General features: G+C 42.0%; 1 protein-coding gene across 1 annotated transcript; it reads left to right on the forward strand.

Moving 5' to 3' along the window:
* The first annotated feature begins 7,057 nt into the window (after nt 1–7,057).
* On the forward strand, nt 7,058–15,747 carry NPY (neuropeptide Y). The gene is made up of 4 exons (XM_049893832.1): nt 7,058–7,180; nt 8,313–8,500; nt 13,404–13,484; nt 15,572–15,747. Exons 2-4 carry the CDS (start codon nt 8,313–8,315, stop codon nt 15,594–15,596), a joined length of 294 nt encoding a protein of 97 aa, XP_049749789.1. The 5' UTR covers nt 7,058–7,180; the 3' UTR covers nt 15,597–15,747.
* Nucleotides 15,748–22,583: the final 6,836 nt, after the last annotated feature.

Consider the following 22,583-nt stretch of genomic DNA (forward strand, 5'->3'; position numbering starts at 1 on the left):
TGGGGTGGAATAGAGATGAACCTAATCTAGATTGAGAAATCATAGAAAAATGACATGTAAAGCGCAACATAAAGGATAAGAAGAAGTATGCCAAGCAAAGAATCAACGTAAAGGAGAGAAAACAGCATGTGCAAGAGCCCTGTGGCAGGAAGGTATCTGATATAGTTAGACATTCAAATTGCTTATTATGTTTCCTTAGCTGTGATTTATGTAAAATACTTATGTTCTAATCAGAGGTCTGATAACTTTCTATAAAGGGCCACATAGTAAATAGTGTCGGCTTTATGAGTCATACAGTCTCTGTCACAACTACTTGACTCTGCCGTTGTAGCACCACCAAAGAAGTCATAGACAATATGTAAATGAATGGGGGTGGCTGTCTTCTAATAAAACTTTATTTACAAAAATAGGTGGGGGAAGTGCAGCAGCCCATAGTTTGCCAATTTTTATTCTAAATTATTACAGGCCATTCTACAACTCAGTTGTAAACCTCGGTTGCATAAAGACATTTATTCTGATCATCAAATAATTAGTGGAAATCTACTGGGTACTAGGAATTGCACCAGAGAGGCAGAAATAAATTTAAAAATGTATCAGCCCTGTTCTCATGGAGTATACAGATATTAAACAAATAACAAGATGACAACTATGTATTACATATACAATTCAGCTGTAGATACATGCAATTAGTGAGAAGTTCAGAATGCTATGAGAACATGTGAAAGTGAACCTCATTCAGCCCGGAGGGCCAAGAAAGCGCTCCGTGGAGAAGTGACATTTTGGGTGAAGAAAGAAGGATGTTTAGGTGTTGACCAGACAGAGTTGGGAGAATGTTTCAGGGAGAGCATATAGCATGGTGAAGACCCAACCGGGACAGGTGATTGATATATTTAAGAAACAGAAAGAAGGCCAATGGACGGGAATACTGGGAGTGAAGGATAAATTTGTGAGATAAGGCTGGGAGGTAGATAGGGACAAAATACATGGGGCCTTGTAGTTCAACTTGAAGATTTTGAAAATATTTTGGACTTCATATGATGTGTTGATCTTAGGTGCTGTCTTAGATATCTAGTGCTATAACTGAAATACCACAAATGGGTGGCTTTAAGAAAGAGAAATTTATTCTCACAGTCTAGTAGGCTATAAGTCCAAATTCAGGGTGCCAGCTCCTGGGAAAAGGTTTCTTTCTCTGTGGGCTCTGGGGGAAGGTCCTTGTCATCAATCCTCCCCTGGTCTAGGAACTTCTCAGGTGCAGGGACCCTGGGTCCAAAGCATGTGCTCTGCTTCTGGTGCTTCTTTCTTGGTGGTATGAGGTCCTCCTGTCTTTCTGCTTGCTTCTCTCGTTTATATCTCAGAAGAGATGGACTCAAGATACAACCTAATCTTATAGACTGAGCCCTGCCTCATTAATGTAACTGCCTCTAATCCTGTCTCATTAACCTCATAGAGGTAGGATTTACAACATGTGAGAAAATCACATCAGCTAACAAAATTGTGTACAATCACACAGTATGAGGAATCATGGCCTAGCCAAGTTGACACACATTTTTGGCAGACACAATTCAATCCATAACAGGTGCCATCGAGTCGGTTCCTACTCCTAGTGACCCTATGTGGAACAGAAGGAAACACTGCCTGGTCCTGTGCCATCCTCACAGTCATTGCTATCTTAGAGCCCATTGTTGCAGCCACTGTGTCACTCGCTGAGGGTCTTCCTCTTTTTTGTTGATCCTCTACTTTACCAAGCATTATGTCTTCTCCAGGGACTGGTCCCTCCTGATAACCTGCTCAAAGTATGTGAGATGAAGTCTCACCATCCTTGCTTCTAAGGAGCATTCTGGCTGTACTTCTTCCAAGACAGATTTGTTCCTTCTTCTAGCAATCCATGGTATATTCAATTTTCTTCACCAACATCATAATTCGAAGAGATCATTTCTTCTTCGGTCTTCCTTATTCATTGTCCAGCTTTCCCATGCATATGAGGTGGTTGGAAATACCATGACTTGGGTCAGGAATACCTTAGTCCTCAAAGTGACATCTTTGTTTTTAACACTTTAAAGAGGTCTTTTGATTTGCCCAATTCAATACATCCTTTGATTTCTTGACTGCTGCTTCCATGGGCACTGATGTGGATTCAAGTAAAATTTAATCCTTGACAACTTCAATGTTTTTTGCATTTATCATGATGTTCCTTATTTGTCCAGTTGTGAGTTTTGTTTTCTTTACGTTGAGGTATAATCCATACTGAAGGCTGTGGTCTTTGATCTTCATCAAGTGCTTCAAGTCCTCTTCATTTTCAACAAGTAAGGTTGTGTCATTTGCATATCACAGGTTGTTAATTAGTCTTCCTCCAATCCTGACACTGTGTTCTTCTTCATATAGTCCAGCTTCTTGGATTATTTGCTTAGCATTCAGATTGAACAACTATGCTGAAAGGTTATAACCCAGACGCACACCTTTTCTGACTTTAAACCATGTGGTATCCCCTTATTCTGTTTGCACAACTGCCTCTTGGTCTATATACAGGTTCTTCAGGGGCACAATAAAGTGTGCTGGAATTCCCATTCTTCTCAATGTTATCCGTAATTTGTTATGATCCCCACAGTTGAATGCCTTTGCATAGTCAAAAAAAAAAACAAAACACAGGTAAATGTCTTTCTCCTACAATGCTATAGAATTAGGAATTGATGTTAATGGAAGCTCCACTTTGGATAATTTAGATATAATCTACAATGCCTGAGCTAGTGCTGAGCTAGTGGTAGAGATTTCAGACTCATGAGCCATAGGAGTATATGAGCTTGATCACTCAGTGTATGTAAAATGGAAAAAGATCAAAGTTGAGGCTGAGACTTGGGGTACAGAAGGACTAGTCAGCAAAAGAAACTGGGGCAAGGTCAGAGGGAAAGGTGGTAAGCTAGAGGAGACCAGTGAAGGTAATGGTCAAGAGAAGTCAAATAAGTAGTGAAGGTTTATGGGGTTGCAATCAGCATGATCTTACTGATACAGGTTCAGTACCTTGAACAGACAGAACCTATATTTCAGTGTCTTATGACCAAACCAAAGCTGAAGAAGCAGAGGCAAGGAGTGGAAACATTTTTTTTAAAAAAAGCTTTGCTCTGAGACTTGTAGTTCTGGTCAAAAGGAAGAAACAGGAACTGAATTTACCCTCTCATCTGAAACAACTAAAAAAACTGGAAAATATATGCTAAACAATGGCACTCAAGGCACTGGACATCAGGCAACATGGGACAGCTATCTCCTAAAGGAGGGGAACAAATGAGGGGAGTCCTGTAATGGTCCCAGCTTACTGCCTGAAGAAATTTTCCAGGCTGTAGTGCACAAGGGGAGGAATCAACACAAAGAATGGCAGCTCAGTTGAAGAGATGGAGCTAGGAGTCTGGGGAAGCCAGGGCAGCTAGAGCTCTCAGGTAGAATACAGGATTGGAGAGAGCTGCAGAGAGAGAGAACTCTGGAGATCTGCAGAGGGTTCCTCTCTAGTAATCAGTTGATTACAGATCAGATCATACATGGTCGAAAACTACCCAAGACAGGGAAAGAACAAAAGAATTAAAGGAAACAGGGCCCAGTGTTCACACAAGGCCAGGAATAGTGCCTGTTCCAACAGTCAGAGTGGAAAACTGCACCATTCAGGAGGCGACAGTTAAAGTAAGAAAAGTCTTGCCTCAATAATGGGGAACTATTAACCTTGGACTAAATTCAGCTCTGATCCCATCTAACAAAACTTAAAAGGAAGAACCAAATGTGTCAAATTGTTCCCAGGTTTTTAACTGCATCCCAGGACAAAAATTAAGAATATTTGTAGGAATACAAAAATATCCAACAGACAACATGGTAGAATTACAATGTCTGCCTTCGTATAAAAAAATACAAGACATACAAAGAAGGAAAAGTATAAGCTATAATTAGAAGAATTAATAATCAAGTTACTATTAATTTTTATTCAAGAAGCTAGAGAAAAGATCAAGCATACTAAGCAGAGACACGAAAGATACTAAAAAAAAATCCAAATTGAACTTCTAGAGATGAAAACTACATGCTCTGAGGTATAAAATGCACTGGATAAGATCAACACCAATTAGCCATTGCAGAAGAAAAGATTAGTGAACTTAAAGATAGGAATGGAAACTATAAAAAATAAAATACATAGGAAACAAAACAAAGAACAGACAATTTGTGAACTGTGGGGCAACATACCAGCTACAATACGTCCCAGCTATTCCACCCCTAAGTATTTTCCCAAAAGAAATGAAAGAACATACCCATGCACAGACTTGTAAATGAACGTTTATAGCAGCTTTATTCGTAAAAGTGAAAACTGGAAACAACCCAAAGTCTGTGAGCAGGTAAATGGATTAAAAAACAAAACAAAACTGAGGTATAGTCATACAATGGAACACTACCCAGTAATAAAGGAACAAACCATCGATACATGCAACAAAGCGCCCAGTGCCGTCGAGTCGAACATGGGTGGATCTACAATAACGACGCTGAGTGAAAGAAGGCAGCTGCCTCCGACAGAAGAGTACGTACTGTGGGATTATAAAAAACAAAAACCTATATTTATATACAATTCTAGAAAATGAAAATGCATTTATAGTGACAGAAAGCAGATAAGAGGTTGCCTGGAGGAAGGGGTTGGAGAGAGGTTGGAGGGAAGAATTACAAAAGAACCTGCGGAAACTATTGGGGGTGATGCACACGTTCATTATCTTGATGATGATGATGGCTTTATGAACACGCAAAACCCAAACCCATTGCTGTTGAGTTAATTCTGATTCCTGGTGACCACAGTATATGTGTAATATATGTCAGAATTTATAAAATTGAATATTTAAACATTTGTAGCTTATTGCATCCCAACTGTACCTCAATAAGGCTGAATAAATAAATAACATGCAAACATACATACATAAATGCAAGCTTAACTTTGAAACAAAGTAGAGAAATGGTTCAGCAGCTTAAAGGAGATGCTGAGTTGAGAGACAGTTGTTTTTGTTTGTTTGGGGTGGTAGCTTTGCTTTGTTTCTTTTACAGTGTAAACCCAAGCAAATTTTTAAGCTGAAGGAGGTGAAAAGTATAGGAAAGAAAGGAGGCAATTGACGGAACAAGGTCCTAAGAGAGAAGGAGAATATTCAGTGCCCATGGTGGTGAGGGGGTGCGTTTTGGACTGGAGAGAAAGGAATAAAGATGTTTGTAAGATACATGTGGAGCACATCACTTCTTGTTTTTTATTTTCTCAATGCTGCCCCCTGAGAATGGATTCTTATTCTTGGGTGCCAGTGACATTATCTGCAGCTAAATCGTCAAATTTCCCTAGTGCTCCCCACTGAAGGCTGGCACAAATCCTTAGAAGTAATTTCTCCCGAATTCAGTGGCTCCTTCTATGAGGTTTTAAATGATAGGAATTTGTGATACACTCTAAAAATTAGATTATTTTATTGAAAAGTAGATGGTGTCTTTCCTCTTTTCTAGAAAGGGCTCTAAATTAGACAATGTTTTGCTCTTTTACCGAAGATGTTTTCACATGAGCACTCTCTGAGCAAAGCTGAGAGCCCTGATACATGTGTGCTCTGGGCATGTTATTTCTGTAACATGGAAAGAGGAACAAAGTGGAAGGGATATGGGTTTTCGGAATTCATAACCTGCTTATTGATTGCATTTGTGTGTGTGTATTAGGGTTGCTTAAGTAATTGATATTTAATTGAATGCTGTCAAAACATTTTAACAGAATCACTTGTCATTTTGGCATTCAAGCAACTTGTAACTTAACGTTTTTATTCCCTAACGTGCCATTTTAATCAGTAACATTCAGACTTCTAGGCTTATTCATTCAGGGAACTTTAAGATTGCAGTCCACTACATAAAACCCTGATCTTTTAAGAATAGTATGTGGTCTATTTTTCATATACACTCAACAGGTTTAACGCGATGTGCAAATTAATGTTGATCATTTTCTGAAAGCCTGTTTTTATTTCAGTCAGAACACAATTAATTAATTCTCAGCTAATGTTAATTGAACACACGTAACCAAACTAAAACCAAACCCGTTGAGGTAGAGTCGATTCCGACTCACAGTGACCCTATAGTACAGAGTAGAACTGCCCCCAAGGAGCGCCTGGGGGATTCGAACTGCCGACCTTTTGGTTAGCAACCGTAGATCTTAATTACTACCCCACCTGTATACAAAGGGCCAGGAGATAAACGGAGAAACTGCAGTTCTTTTATACCGGCCACCTTGGACCAAACTTTTTTGTTTGATCGCGCTTTAAGGAGTCTTCAGACACTGGAAAGGTGGCACTTTTCCAGCAAATGGTGGAATTGGATTTACCGTATTCCGCCCCTGAAGAGTTTTAGCAGCCACAGTCTTTCAGGTCCTCACCTAGCCGGGCTCGCAGCATTTGGGCAAGTCTTTGGGAAGGGCTAATCTCCCAGAAAAACAAGCTGGGGAAGGGGGCCAAAGCCATGGAAGTCCGTTCTTAGCTCATTAGGGAGCGGTGTTTGTGATTCTCTAGCTGGGTAGGTCCGTCAGCCGCCTCCGACCTGCCGGATAAATGAGGGACAATGTGCGCCAAGTTGCTTCCCTCCGAAAGCGCACAAAGTTGTGCCCGGCGCGGGTCCCGAAGATGCTCCATCCAAGTAGGGGACTCAAGTGTCTCTTACCCCGGCGCCTGCTGGTGGTCCCGAGGACAGGCGACAAAGGTGACCTGGGCTATGTCTTGCCCAAAGATCTTGGCAAAACTAGGCCGGTCGTAAAGGGAAGCGGAGTTGAGGCGCCGCGGGAGCGCAGGGCTAGCTTTGGCGTCCTCTGCGCCCTCGGACCGCGTGCGCTCGCCCAGCTCGCCTTTCCTGGACCTGGCCTGGAGCCGGGGCGTTGGGGCGTGGGCGGCTCCGGAGGCCAACGCTCGTGCGGCTGCGGCTCCAGCCCCCTCCTTCCGCGACTCGAAGTCGGCGGCGGGGGGGGGGGGGGGAGTGGCGGAGTGGGAGTCACTGGAGCGTGATTGCCCGAGGCCCCTCCTGCCGCGACGAGGGAGTGCCATAAAAGCCCTGTTGCGACCCGCTCTCGACACCCCACCAGACAGCTCTCATCCCGCGGAGAGGCGAGCCCGACTGCAGAGCACTCACCGCCTGGCCACGCCCGACCGCCCGCCAGCCCGCCACCGTGAGTACCACCACCTGCTCGGCCCGCACCCGAGGGTAGAGAGCGCGGGCGAACTTGTCCGGGGTGCGCTCTCAACCTCCGCGATCCCTGGAGTCCTGGGAGGGTCGCGCCCGGGTCCCCAGCTCTGCGCGCCGCGCTCTGCCCTCTCCGCGCCGCTCTCGGCGGCTAAACTCCACTTGCTCCTCTTCTGGGTCCCCTGTGATTGTCCATCCTCCCTTCTTCCGGGCCCTTCAGGCTGGGTGGTCCCTCTGGGTTAGTTTTTGGAGAAAACGGAGAACACAGGACCCCCAACCCAGAGCAGCCGGCGGTCTGCTCCAGGGTCGCCTCGTGGAAGCCCAGAGGGTGGTTCGCGAGAGGGAGGTTTGCTGGGTAGCGCCCTAACAGAGGAATCCCGGGCACTGGGGAGCCCTTTCACCCCCGGGACCCTCGGGATCCGAATTGAGACCTGCTGTGCCAGCCAGTGGTTAAGAACTCGGCTGCTAACCAAAAAGGTCGGCAGTTGGAAACCATCTGGGCTCCTTGGAAACCCTACGGGGCAGTTCTACTCTATCCTGTAGGGTCGCTTTGAGTCGAAATCGACTTGAAGGCAATGACTTTGGTGCCAGCAAGCAATTCTCTCCCTTCCACCCCCACCATTTACCAAAACAAAAACAAAAACAAAAACCCTGCCTCCCCATGGTGATCTCAGCCACCACTGTCGAGGACGCCTCCTGCAGACCAAAAGTTAGAGAAAAGAAAGTTTTCTCCGACAGAGATTTGGAGTAGTAGAGGGTAGGAAAATGATAGTTTTTCACCTAGCAGGGAGAACTTTTCTTTCTGTTTAAAAGCGTCTAACGGGCACGGGGGGCCCTCCAACTTACTTCTCTCGCCACACGACTCGTCGCCCTGCGCTTTGCGGCTAAGTTGCGCGGAGTTTTCGGACGGAGTAGAGGGGCCAGGCCAGGGCAGATTGTTCTCTGAGCCGGCAGGGTGGTGCTCGCCACGCTCGGGTTCCCTCTGCGGGGCTGGGTCGAGGAGGAATTGCGGGTCGCAGTTGCTAGCAGCGGGAGGTGCGGGAAGGCAGAGGAAGGAGGTGCTGTGGATAGTGTCCCCCAGTTCTGAAGCCCCTCCCCCGCACCTTCTGTGCCCGCAGATGCTGGGTAGCAAGCGACTGGGGCTGTCCGGACTGACCCTTGCCCTGTCCTTGCTCGTGTGCCTGGGCGCGCTGGTCGAGGCGTACCCCTCCAAGCCGGACAACCCCGGCGAGGACGCGCCGGCGGAGGACTTGGCCAGATACTACTCGGCTCTGCGGCACTACATCAACCTCATCACCAGGCAGAGGTGGGTGAGCTCGACGGGACCCGACTCGGGGCCTGCCCGGTCTGTATTCCTGGGACCCTGGAGATCTTAAGGGACAGGGACCGTTTCTTTTACCTCGCAGCGTACTAAGGCCAGGGCAGTATCAGACAAATCCTCAGCGCTCAGTAAATGTTTGTGCAGGAAACTGGGTACTTCCAGGCTGCAACTACAGTCACAGATTCATTACCCACAGATTCCAGTTCCCCAGGCTGTGTGGCTGGCGGTCTCCTCCCACCCACTCCCTCGTCTTTTATTGTTCTTAGAGCCGTTGGGGGTCTGTCTAGAAACCTGGATGGGAAAATGACCCGTGAAAGGAGGCAGGAGTGCTCTAGGGAAGTGCGGAAGGGAGAGGGTGACCAGAGTGGGTGACCAGAGTGTCTAGAAAGCAGCAAACACATGAACAAACAAATAAAGCACAAGGATACAGCTTGCTGCCAAAGACACTCCCTGATGTTCCGACCTGCCTGGGCCAAATTGAATGACAATACTTAGGAAAGGACCAAGAGAGGTATCATTTTTTCCTTCTGTACAGTGTTTTTTTGCAGTCTCAGATCCTTACTTGAGCATTTCAGTCCCTATAACTAGAGATTTAGCATATAACCAGTGGATCTGAGGTGCAGAAACTTTGCTTATTTTACAGCAGGTGACTTCTGTAAAGAACGTGCTCACCTGATAGTTTATTAAGGAGAAACTTACATAGATCTACTCACTCTAGGATGAATCCGGGTTTCCAAGGAATCTGAGAAATCCTAAGATTTTCCTAAGAACCCCCAGAAAGCCAAAATTGAATACCACCTTTTCACTCTCAGCATTGAATATTAAGCAAGATGGCAAAGCCAAACTATTTTACAGATAATATACCAAAACCAAACCCACTGCCCTCGAGGTGATTGCGACTCATCTTCACACTATAGGACAGAGTAGAACTGCCCCATAGGGTTTCCAAGGCTGTAATCTTCACGGAAGCAGACTGCGTGGGACATCTTTCTCCCACAGAGCAGCTGGTGGAAACCCATTGACCTTTTGGTTAACTGCTGAACACTTTAACCAGTGGGCCACCAGGGTTCCTACAGATAATATAGAATTTAAAAATTGTTTCCACAATTGGTACCCCTTACAGATAAATCGTTTAATATCTTATTTTAACGCCTTAATAAGCTATGTGGGATAAACCCTTCAAAGCATTAGTGTTACTTAATATGTTTAGATTATGTTTTATAAAGTTTTTTTTTTTTAACTTTCGGTACCAAAATTTCACTGTTTACAAATCAGGGAATATTTGGAAAGGATCCAAACGGGGGAGAATTTATTTTATTTAAATAAAAATTTCTTTTCTTCTGTTTCATCAAAAAGGAGTATGACATCCCAAAAAGGTTTAGAAAAAGCTTTATATATTTATATAGTTATTAGGAATACACAGAAATGCCAGAATTAAATAGTGTTGGTTTGTGACCTGTTGAAATCTGATCATTTTAATCAGGGAAAAGCAATAACATTGTGTACCCTAATAGACTTTCCAGAAAAGCTCCTTGCTTCAAATTCTTGCTTATGCTATCATACAAAACAAACTTTGACAAATAACAAGATTTGTCTTTTAAATCACTGCCTTATTTTTTTCTAGGCTAAACCTTTATTGGTTATTTCAGCTACCGCACTATATACAATGGAACTTATTTTTTCCAAGGTGATGCCCATTTCCCATTGTTTAAAGCTCTACCATTTCAAAATATTTTCTTAGGCATTATCTCATTTAGTTTTTACCCAGAACTTTGAGGTGTGTATAATTATGTCCATTTTACAGATCATGAAACTAAGGGCATTTCATGACTGCTTTTGCTTTAGGGGTGATGGAACTGGAGCCATCCTATTAATTTTCCTTGAATATTGTCATCACCATCAATGATGTGATCTCTTCAACACCTTTGATAAGGAAAAAATAAGGAGAAAGGAACTTGAGTTTCACGGGAAGGGATGCAGGTTAGATGGGAACAAGTCCCCCCTACCCCCTCCCCGAGGCAGTTTCCTGTCTAGAGTGCCTTCACCCAGAGCAAATGTTAGGTTGCGAATAGATAGTGTACCATGTTCCCTTTGTTTCCTCCAGGAAATTAGATGATGGTTTCTTTATGTACAGCCCCACCAGAAAGTGGAGGGCTGGCCTCAGGAATTTCTTGATTTATTTTTTTCCTAATGTCACACACAAAAATACCCCTCACTTAGCAGAGATGTGTGGGCTTAACTGTCTCATTGTCCTTATAAGTTCCTTCTTAAAACCCGTGAGATGCTCACAGTCTGTACCCTTCCTTTCCTTTCTGCGCTTTCAGTGCCTTCGAATCACAGACACCCACTCAACGTGTTTGGCGTATATTCTTGAGTATGTATGTGCTGTGGAAAATTACTGTGTCACTTTGTGAATATATGTTTTAATTTGGTAAAAAACTCTCGTAAGATGTCATTTCCCTTCTTCCTTTTCTCTACTTAATAATTATTTTAAGCTATATTCATTGGCTGCCTATACCACTGATTTTCTAGAGTGTGAATCTACCATATTTTGCGTACACGTTCCTCAAAAAACCAGGAGCCATGAAGCCATAGAGTTGACTTCTACTCATGGTGACCCCATGTATTTCAGAGTAGAACTGTGCTCTCTAGGGTTTTCCATGTCTGATTTTTTGGAATTAGATTGCCAGGCCTTTCTTCCAAGGTGTCTCTGAGTGGATTTGAATTTGCAACCTTTTGGTCAGCAACTGAGCATTTTTAACCATTTGCACCACCCAGGGACTCCTACACAGTCCTATAGATCAGTTTTTCTCAACCAGGGGCAATTTTACCACTCCTCTGGGGGTGGGGGCATTTAGTATTGTCTGGAGACATTTCTGCTTGTCACACCTGGAGGGGTACTATTGACATGTAGTGGGTAGAGGGGAGGGATGCTACAGTGCACAGGACAGCTGCCTACAGCAAAGAATTATGTGGCCCAAAATGTCAGTAGGGCCAAAGTTGAGAAACCCTGCCCTTGATGAGTGTTTCTCCACCCTGGCTGAACGTTAGAATCACCTGGGGAGCTTTTAAAATATACTGATGCTGGGCTCCACCCCTGATGAATTAAGTCAGAATCGCTAGGGGGTGGGCTGAGCTTTGGCAATTTTTAAAAAAGCTCCCCAGGCGATTCTAACGTGCAGTCAGGTTGAGAATCATTGTCCTTGAGACTCAATCTTTGAAAGTTAGAGCATAGTGGAGAAACAGGGCAATCCAGAATTAGAGAAGGAGGAATAGTGAACGCTGCTCTGGATGCTACTTGTTTTATGATTGAGCAAATCTTGCTATTATAGATTTAGTTTCTTGACTGGTAAATTGGAGATAATATTTGCCACTTCTTTCACTTACTGGAGCACAATGAAGATAAATGAGTTAAGGGTGCCCAAGATTTTAATTGAAACCCTCATGGCGTAGTGGTTAAGTGCTACGGCTGCTAACCAAAAGGCTGGCAGTTCGAATCCACCAGGTGCTCCTTGGAGACTTTATGGGGCAGTTCTACCCTGTCCTATAGGCTCACTATGAGTCGGAATCAACGCAACGGGTTTTTCTTTTTAAGATTTTAATATTAGTAAAATCAACTGGGCAGAGTAAGTATAAGCAGCTGCTTACAGTTTGATATCACAACCCCAGAAAACCTTTGAGAAAATCTTACAAATGATGGGGTGCCAGCAGAGTTTGTTTTGCTTTTGCTTTCCACGAGCCTCAGCAAAGGAGCAAGAACAGGAAAATGCTTACCAAAAATTTAGAGTTAACTGTGTTGGTTATGCAGTTAGAGTGCACCTCCTGTCAGCTTTGTGCAGCTATTTTGCCTGTTAATCTGTCCCTGCTAGGCTAGTTTTTCATCTGTGAAAGGTCCTGCTGCTGGTGACCAATGCCTTTTTAGGGAATGGGGGGAAAAAAACCTCTTCAAAAAGTGCAGCTTGGTAAAGAAGGGTCAACCTTTAGCAATCCATATGTGTTTGTGTGTGTGTGTGCGCATGCGTGTATGTGTGTATGTGTGTATGTGTGTGCATGTGTGCATATCTGCACGTGAGAGAGAGAGAGAGAGATTGAGACTGAGATAGAAAAACCAGTTACTCACCTGGAACGGAGCATGTAGCATACACCAGCAGGGTAGGTAAACATAACCTTGCATTCCTTTATTCTATCCATATCTTGCCACAGGAGAAAAAGATCAAGCATATTTCCATGGACCAGTAAGATTCTTTTATATTTACAGGACAGGTGAAAACCACAGATAGTATCAGAGAATGCTCTTAGCTTTGCGAACCCCAAATAAACATGGAATATAGGAGACCCAGAATCTCTAAGATTCCGTAACAATGGATGCATGTCAACGGTAGTAGCTTGCATCTGTGTATCACTTTATCATTTTCAAAGCATTGTGACACACATTTCTTATTGGGTCTTCCCAAAACCCTGATTTAAGCAGGAATTATGATTTTGTTTTTACAAATGAGGACCCTGAGATTTAGAGACACAGGTGCCTCTAGAGAGAGCGTCAGTCTGCTGATTTCCTTTTTAGCGCTGATTCTAAAACCCCACCTGATCTCTTCATTAAGATTTAAACTGCTCTGTGAACCAGGACTGTGTCTAATTTACTTATAGTAGAAATTTAAAAAATCATACTCAGATGCATTTTTATTTCCTGCCACTTAGTTATGAAATTACATCTGTATGTGTTTATGATAATGTATGTTCCATATACCTAGTAGATTATTTGTTGGCAAAGATCACCTGAAAATAAATTTTAGGTTTAATAATCCAGATGGGAAACTCCTTTTTTCTATAGATTTTAATGGCTATTCCAAATTTGCTTTAACAGACTTTTCTTCCCCTTAATTTTAAGGTACGGAAAACGATCTAGCCCTGATACACTGATTTCAGACCTCTTGATGAGGGAGAGCACAGAAAACGTCCCCAGAACTAGGTAAGCAAAAGCTTGTGATGCAGACATTAGTGCAGATCCTGAGTTGCTAAGCGAAGGGAAATTAGAGATACCGTCACAGTGGGGAGGCATTGGGATGGCGTCTCAAGACTAGGTAGGATTTGGGCAGGCAGAAATGGGGAACTGGAGTGGGGAGGACCTGTCTTTTCATGTACTCACTTGTGATTCTCTAAACATCTGTGGGGAGATGTTTTCAAGCCAAATTATTAGGTGCCCTTTTGAAAATGTTAAATTTGAGCAACTTTTGTCTCAGAAATTACTCTTTATAGCATTTCTAACTTTGTTAGAATTGGAGGAGTCCCTAACTCTTAAACTGAAATGACAAATTGTCCAGCTTTAGCTGGAATCATCTTTTTTTATACTCTGAGCTGAATGTCTAGATGTCTTAGGAAGTGTCCCTGATGGGTCTTCCTCCAGTCTCCGTGGCTGTACCTGAAACTGTAGATGAATCATGGGGTGCTCTTGTTTACGTTTTGACTTATATTTTAGCTCAGTTGATTTCATACAGTAATATATTGCATTCAATGAATGCATGTTGAATGAAGTATTATCCTTAGGAGCTTGTCTGTAACCTTGGGGCTTTCTTCGGAGTGTGGCACTATCTTAGCAAGAGGTACTTGCCAGTATCTAAGCGTTACGCGTTGGGCTAGGATTCGCTGGTGCCTCCTGGATAAAGAGTACTGCTCAAAAGGAGCGTGCTTCTCCTCAATTTTCATAACCCTCCTGGGTCCTCTGTCCTCTGCCCCTGGCAAGGTCACACTGCACATGGTCTGTCCACTTCTGTGGTAGCTTGCCTGCCTTTAACTCAAAGCTCTACAACGTGAAGGACCAAGTTCCCCAGAAGAGGTCACTAGAACACTTGCTCACTGACTGTGACTTGGGTGTCACTCTTCATTGGGGTCTTCCCTAGAGAATACTAGGACCCACTGAGCCATCTGCCTTCCATCCTACCCACCCTCCCTCAGTACTCGAATGAAATGGTCAGCTTGGGAAAAGGATGCAAGTGTAGAGTTCTCTGATGTTTTCTCTGAGGGAAATTATGATTTAGACTGGAGTAAAACTCCAGTACTCTTGCCCCTGGAGGTACCAGCCTAGACTTAAATGGCAAATGTTTACAGATTCTTGGACTACAACAAAGTACAAGAGAAACAGGTGGAAAATTCATAAGGGTTGTTTTTAAACACTGAAACAATAATTGACATGCATATCATGTTTGTCACAGTAAAAAGTTTAGGTTCAGCTATATCTACTCAGGCTTAGGAGAATAACAATCCAGCCCTACTTAGAACCTCGCTGGTTTTTGTTTTATGGCTTTAAATCACATGGCTAGTTCATGAAATAAAGTTAATTGCACTTTGATTGACAGCCTCAACTATGTACAGTTAGAATGAGACAAAACTTGACAAGCTTGAAGTTGCCTGTGAATGCTATTTTATTAAAAAGGGTTCTTTATAAATAAATAGCATCTTACTACATAAAAAGGCTCATGGCAAAACAAGGCAGTGTATTCAAAGGATGGAGTAACAAGAACTTTCTTGTTACAGTTTTGAGTTATTCCTGTAGTTTTGGTCTTCAGAAAGATTACAGAGTTCTTTGCCTTGTTTGATACATACAAAGCCTTTTTAAATGCTCCCTCAGAGATTTGCCTGAGACTGATTTATGTAGTGAAACTACACATGCTATGCCCCCGTCTCACATCTTGACATTCTAACGGCCTCCTGTTTAGAACGCCCACCTGCTGCACAGCTGTCGAGTCCATTCCCACTCATAGTAACTGTGTAGGACAGAATACAGCTGCCCCATAGGGTTTCCAAGGCTGTAATCTTTACGGAAGCAGACTGCCACATCTCTCTCCCATGGAGCAGCTGGTGGGTTCTAACCATTGACCTTTTGGTTAGCAGTTGAGCACTTAACCATTGCACCACCAGGGCTCCTATTTAGAATGCCAACAGGAGCTTTATCAACACCTTCTGGTCATCTTTCAGTTCAGAACTGAATGTCTCACTCTTGCTAGCCTCCCTGGAGGTTGGGAAGCCTCTCTTACATGTTTTGCTTCTTATGTTTTACAGGCTTGAAGATCCTTCTATGTGGTGATGGGAAGTGAAACTTGCTCTCTGGTCTTTTCTTCTTTTGCAACCCATATTTCATACTATGAAACCAGAGTCTGCCCACCCTACCAATGCATGCAGCCACTGTGCTGAACTCTGCAGCATTTTCCTTTGTCAACATTGTATATATGTGTGTTTAAATAAAGTACCATGCAGTCAAAAGTGTATCCTCCTTGGTGGAAAATCTGTCATTGCAATAGTGAACACCGTTTGAAGTTAGTCATTAAGTTACAGTCACCTTCAAGTGGCAGATTCAGGATTCGTTTCACCAATATTAAGGCAGTCGCTATGAAAGATATAAAGATATGATTATTTCTCATGACCAAGACTCAGCTGTGTGTGTGTGTGTTTGTGTATGTGTGTGTGTAAGATATAGAAGTATTTAGAAACAGAGCAAGAGAATGCTAATTTGGGAAATTTTTCTGAACTCTTTTCCCCTGCACATGGAATCCTTCTTAACCTTGTTGACCTATGCTAACAAGAGAAGGAATTGCTGTCTAATAGAACTTTCTGCAAAACGTCCCATATCTGCTCTGTCCAATATAGTAGCCACTGGCCACATGTGGCTTTTCAGCATGTGAAATGTGGCTAGTGCAAGTGTAAAGCTGAGTTTTATATTTTATTTCATTTTAATTAATTTAAATACAAATAGCCACATGTGGCTAGTGGCTACCGTATCTGACAGCACAGGTCTATACATCTGTTTAGGCCACTACTCTTAGAACCTGCATCATACACAGAAATACACCAAGCAGGATGATTACCTTTCACACAACATGGGGCATATTAATTAATTTTGCTAAAGGTTATTAAACTTCTTCATCCTTCAAGTACCTATTTGCATGTGCTTAAATAAAATTAATGTTATTAGATACATGTAAGTTCTAAATCAAAATGGGTCTCATCCCACATTGGTACTTTAAATCACATTGTAAAAAACATGTATGAGTATTTTTATATGACATTTTAAAACTGCTTACAAAAAACCATAAATAATATACATCATGGCTTACAAAATTTTATAGTATATAAAATACATTGTTTAAATTCTAGTGTATCTTCGGCCAGTGATGTCAATAATGCTACAAAATACACCTACTCCTCACTTATCAACTATCTAGTTATCTGACATTTCTCGTTTATGACAATGGTAAAAAAATCTGTTGTTAGGTGCTGTCAAGTGGTTCTGAGTCATAGTGACCCTATGTACAACAGAATGAAACACTGCTCAGTCCTGCACCTTCCTCGCAATCTTTTGAGCCCATTGTTGTAGTCACTGTGCCAATCCATCTCATTGAGAGTGTTACTCTTTTTTGCTAACTCTTTACTTTACCAACCATGATGTCCTTCTCCAGGGACTCACTGATCCCTCCTGATAACATGTCCAAAGTGCATAGGATGAAGTCTTGCCAGCCTCAGTTCTAAGGAGCATTCTGGCTGTACTTCGAAGACAGATTTGTTCGTCTTTCTGGCAGTCCATGGTATATTCAGTATTCTTTGTCAACACCATAATTCAAAGATGTCAGTTCTTTGGTCGTCCTTATTCATTATCCAGCTTTCTCATGCATGTAAAACCCAAGCCCAGCCCGTTGTCCTTGAGTCTAATCCGACTCATAGTGACCCTAAAGGACGGAGTAGAACTGCCCCATTGGGTTTCCAAGGAGCGCCTGCCGATTTGAAATGCTGACCTTTTGGTTAGCAGTCATAGCTTTTCACCACTATGCCACCAGGGTTTCCCATGCATGTAAGGCGATTGAAAACACCATAGCTTGGGTCAGGCACAACTTAGTCCTCAAAGTGACATCTTTGCTTTTTAACACTTTAAAGAGATCTTTCGCAGCAGATTTGCCCAATACAATGTATTGTTTGATTTCTTGAATGCTGCTTCCATGGGCATTGATTGTGGATTCAAGTAAAATGAAATCCTTGATAACTTCAATCTTTTCTCCATTTATCGTGATGTTGCTTATTGGTCCAGTTGTGAGGATTTTTGTTTTCTTTATGTTGAGGTGTAATCCGTACTGAAGGCTGTGGTCTTTGGTCTTCATCAGTAAGTGCTTCAAGTCCTCTTCACTTTCAGCAAGCAAGGTTGTGTCATCTGCTTGTCACAGGTTGTTAATGATTCTTCCTCCAACCAGGCTGCGCCACTTAGTCCAGCATCTCAGATTATGTGCTCAGCATACAGGTTAATAAGTATAGTGAAAGGATACAACCCTAACGCACACTTTTCCTGACTTTAAACCATGCACTATCCCCTTGTTCTGTTCTAACGACTGCCTCTTGGTCTAGGTACAGGTTCCTTAGGGGTACAATGAAGTGTTCTGGAATTCCCATCCTTTGCAATCTTATCCACAATTTGTTATGATCTACACAGTTGAATGCCTTTGCATAGTCAATATAACAAACGTCTTTCTGGTATTCTCTGCTTTCAGCCAAGGTACATCTGACATCAGCAATGACATCCCTCATTCCACATCCTCTTCTGAGTCCATCTTGAATTTCAGGCAGTTCCTTGTCGATGTATTGCTACAACCGGTTTTGAAAGATCTTCAGCAAAATTTTACTTGTGTGAGATATTAATGATATTGTTTAATAATTTCCTCATTCTGTTGGATCACCTTTCTTTGGAATGGGCACAAATATGAATCACTTCCACTTGGTTGGCCAGGTAGCTGTCTTCCAAATTTCCTGGCATAGATAAGTGAGTGTTTCCAGTGTTGCGTTCATTTCTTGAACCATCTCAATTGGTATTCCATCAATTCCAGGAGCCTTGTTTATTCCCAGTGTCTTTGGTGAAGGTTGGACTTTTTCCTTCAGTACCATTGGTTCTTGATCATATGCTTCCTCCCGAAATGGTTGAAAGTCAACCAGTTCTTTTTGGTGCTGTGACTCTGTATATTCCTTACATCTTTTTTTGATGCTTACTCTGTCCTTCCACGTTTTGCCCATAGAATCCTTCAATATTGCATCTCAAGGACTGAATTTTTTTCTTCAGTTCATTCAGCTTGAGAAATGCTGACCGTGTTCTTCCCTTTTGGTTTTCTAACTCCAGTTCTTTGTGCACTTCATTATAAGACTTTACTTTGTCTTCTCAAGCTGCCTTTTGAAATCTGTTCAGCTCTTCTATGTCATCATTTCTTCCATTTGCTTTAACGACTTTATGTTCAAGAGAAAGTTTTAGAGTCCCTTCTGACGTCCATTTTAATCTTTTCTTTTTAATGTCTTTTGCTTTCTTCAGGTACGAAGTCCTTGATATCATTCCGCAACTCATCTGGTCTCCTGTTTTTAGTATTAAGTGTATCAAATCTGTTCTTGAAAGGGTGTTTAAATTCAGGTGGAATATACTCAAGGCTGTACTTTGGCTCTTGTGGACTTGTTTTAATTTTCTTCAGTTTCAACTTGCTCTTGCATATGAGCAATTGATGGTCTGTTCTGCGGTTGGCCCCTGGCCTTGTTCTGACCGATGATGTTGAGCTTATCCATTATCTCCTTCCACTGATGTAGTCAATTTGATTCTTGTATATTCCATCTGGTGAGGTCCATGTGTATAGTTACTGTTTATGTTGTTGAAAAAGGTATTTCCAATGAATGGATCTTTGGTCTTGCAAAATTCTATCATGCAGTCTCTGGTATCATTTCTATCATCAAGGCCATCTTTTCCAACCACCAAGCCTTCTTCTTTGTTGCCAACTTTAGCATTCCAATCACCGGTAGTTACCAATCCATCTTGATAGCATATTTGATCAATTTCAGACTGCAAAAACCATTGCTGTTGAGTTGATTCTGTCTCACACTGCTCCTATAGGACAGGGTAGATCTGTCCCACATGGTTTCCAAGGCTATTACCTTTAAGGAAGCAGACTGCCACATCTTTCTCCTGTGGAGTAGCTGGTGGGTTAGAACCACCAACCTGTGAGTTATCAGCTGAGTTCTTTAACCACTGTGCCACTAGGGCTCTTTAGCCACAGAAGCTGGTAAATATCTTCAATTTTTAAATCTTTAGCATTAGTGGTTGGTGCATAAACTGAATAATAGTTTTCCTCGTAGGTGTATGGAAACCCTGGTGGCTCAGTGGTTCAATTCTATGGCTGCTAACCAAAAGCTTGGTAGTTCAAACCCACCAGGAGCTCCTTGGAAACTCTATGGGCAGTTCTACTCTGTCCTATAGCGTCTCTTCGAGTCGGAATCGACTCGATAGCAGTGGGTTTAGTGGGTGTAGGTGTGTGAATATTATCGTATCAATGACAGCATTGTACATCAGGATAGATCTTGAAATGTTCATTTTGACAATGAATGCAGTGCTGTTCCTCTTCAAATTATCCTTCCCAGAATAGTAGACCATATGATTGTCTGATTCAAATCGGCCAATACCGGTCCATTTCAGCTCACTAATGCCTAGGATTTATGACAATAGTAAAAAAAAATTACTATCTGACTATTTCAATCATTAATGATCTACCTCTGGCAGTAATGAACGCCAAGGTGCAAAGCAAGAGTAACACTGGCTACGACAGCTAAGGTTGTGTGTCACCTTGGCTGAGTCATGATTCTCAGTGGTTTGTCAGTTATATAATAATGTATTTTATTGCGTTATTTAATGATGTAATTTGGCAGTTACATTAAGATATAGTCATCCTCCATTTTGTAATCTGATGTGGTCATCCTCCATTTTTGCGTAATGCCAATTTTCACATAATGATCTGGTCTTTGGAACCTAACTGTTATGGATTGAACTGTGTTCCACCCCGCCCAAATGTATGTCAGCTTGGCTCGGCCATGATTTCCAGTATTGTGTAGTTATCCACCATTTTGTGATCTGATGTAATCGTCCTAAGTATTGTAAATCCTATTGCTAAGATGTTAATGAGGCAGGATTAGAGGCAGTTATGTTAATGAGGCAGGATACAATCTACAGGATTAGGTTATATCTTGAGTCAATCTCTTTTGAGCTATAAAAAAATCGAGCAGAGAGGAGAGGGACATCATACCATGAAGAAAGAAGCACCGGGAGCAGAGAGAATCCTTTGGACTTGGGGTCCTTGAGCTGAGAAGCTCCTAGATCAGGGGAAGATTGATGACAAGGACCTTCCCCCAGAACTGAGACAGAAAGCCTTCCCCTGGAGCTGGCACTCTGAATTCAGACTTCTAGCCTCCTAGACTATAAGAGAATAATTTCTCTTTGTTAAAGCCAACCACTTTTGGTATTTCTGTTGTGGCAGCACTAGATAAGTAAGACACTAACCATGTCGATATGAATGGGTGTATAATTTTTTAAATGACACTCATATAAAACTATTATGCCATTTGTTTAAAATCCCCCCTCGTTTTTGTTTGTGCTTTGAACAAGCACTTATATAAAAAGTGTTTTTGTAATCTTAAAAAGTTGACTAAGTTACAATTTATTATCACACAATGTCAGAGCTCTTTATTAACCTGGTGTATTTGGAGATTTTCTTTAGTAAAATTAGTATTATGCCAAGAAAGTTAACTCATGATCCATTTGGTAGCATAGGCAGGCTAAACATTCATTACCATATACAGAATTCTTGGTTATACAGATTAGAGCGAATGGGGAAATGTATATGAATACTGATGTATAATACCAGAATTTCATTTTAAACAAAAATTTAAACCTTTTAGCTCACCAAATCTAAAGACCTGAAAAGCTAAACATTAAATGGCCTACATTTGACATATACTCCAATCCGCAATCTCTCTGCCTCTTCACTTCATCTTTTATACCTTGGAGCTCTATGGTTCTGATTCAGTGACTTCCAAGTTCTGGGACTTTCAAACTCATTAAAGTGATTTCTCACCCATAAAATGGGGATAATAATTCCTGCCCTGCTTTTCCTGTAAATCTATACCAAAAAACCAAACCTGTTGCCATCAAATTGATTCCGACTCATTGGGATCCCATAGGATGGAGTAGAACTGCCCCCCCCACATGGTTTACAAGGAGCAGCTGGTGAACTCAAACTGCTGACTTTTTGGTTAGCAGTCAAGCTCTTAAACATTGTGCCACCAGGGCTCCTGTAAATCTCTAAAAAAAAAAAAAAGCTAGTGTACTGGGATCAAAATTCAAGTTAAGATAATGTTACAAGTTAGGTAATAGAAGGGAAGTGAATAAGAATGTAATTTTTGATGATTTCTGAGAGGGATAATGTATTATTTTCCTAAGGCTGGTGTGACAAAATATCACAAAGTAAGTGGCTTAAAATGACGGAAATTTATTGTCTCACAGTTCTGGAAGTTAGAAGTTCAAAATCAGAATGTTGGCCGTGTTGATCCCTTCTGAGGGCTCTGAGGTAGAGTCTATTCCATGCCTCCCTGCAGCTTCTGGTGACAGCTGGTGGTCCTTGGCATTCCTTGATTTGTAGGTGCATCACTTCAACCTTTGTCTCCGTTGTCAGATGGTGTTCTTCCTGTGTGTGAGCCTGTGTCTCTTCATGTCTTTTACGGGGACACCATTCATGTTGGAGCAGTTCCACCCTACTTCAGTGCGACCTCATGTTAACTGAGAGCATCTTCAAAGACCCTAATTTCCAAACAAGATCACATTCACGGGTATGTGGGACATAATTCAATCCATAATGAATTATAAAACCTTAACAAACAAGAATTAGTTTAAGAAACACAATGACAATAAGTTTACCAAAAAAAAATTGCAAAACTGTATTCCAAGAGGTTCTCTACAGCAGTATTTATCAAACATTTGCTGACTGTTCATCCCCCTTGGTACAGGCTCCAGATCACCTACTTGTCACTGCAAAAAATAATGGTAATTTTCATTAGAATTAAAATAAGAACAATTCATCCTTCACTAATGAGATGCCTATAAGCAACATAACCATTATCAAATAAATCTAAAAGTATTTATGAAGCTCTCCACTGATCCTAATTCTAGTACAACCAGAATGCTCTCATACTTTGGACATGTTGTCAGGAAGGATCAGTCCCTGGAGAAGAGCAT

Source organism: Elephas maximus, chromosome 8, assembly GCF_024166365.1.
Source record: "Elephas maximus indicus isolate mEleMax1 chromosome 8, mEleMax1 primary haplotype, whole genome shotgun sequence".
In the NCBI taxonomy this organism is placed as follows: Eukaryota; Metazoa; Chordata; class Mammalia; order Proboscidea; family Elephantidae; genus Elephas; species Elephas maximus.

Coding starts and splice junctions, on each gene's coding strand:
- NPY (XM_049893832.1), top strand. CDS start 8,313: ATGCTGGGTAGCAAGCGACTGGGGCTGTCCGGACTGACCCTTGCCCTG. Junction 8,501..13,403: donor AACCTCATCACCAGGCAGAG/GTGGGTGAGCTC, acceptor CTTAATTTTAAG/GTACGGAAAACGATCTAGCC. Junction 13,485..15,571: donor GAAAACGTCCCCAGAACTAG/GTAAGCAAAAGC, acceptor TATGTTTTACAG/GCTTGAAGATCCTTCTATGT.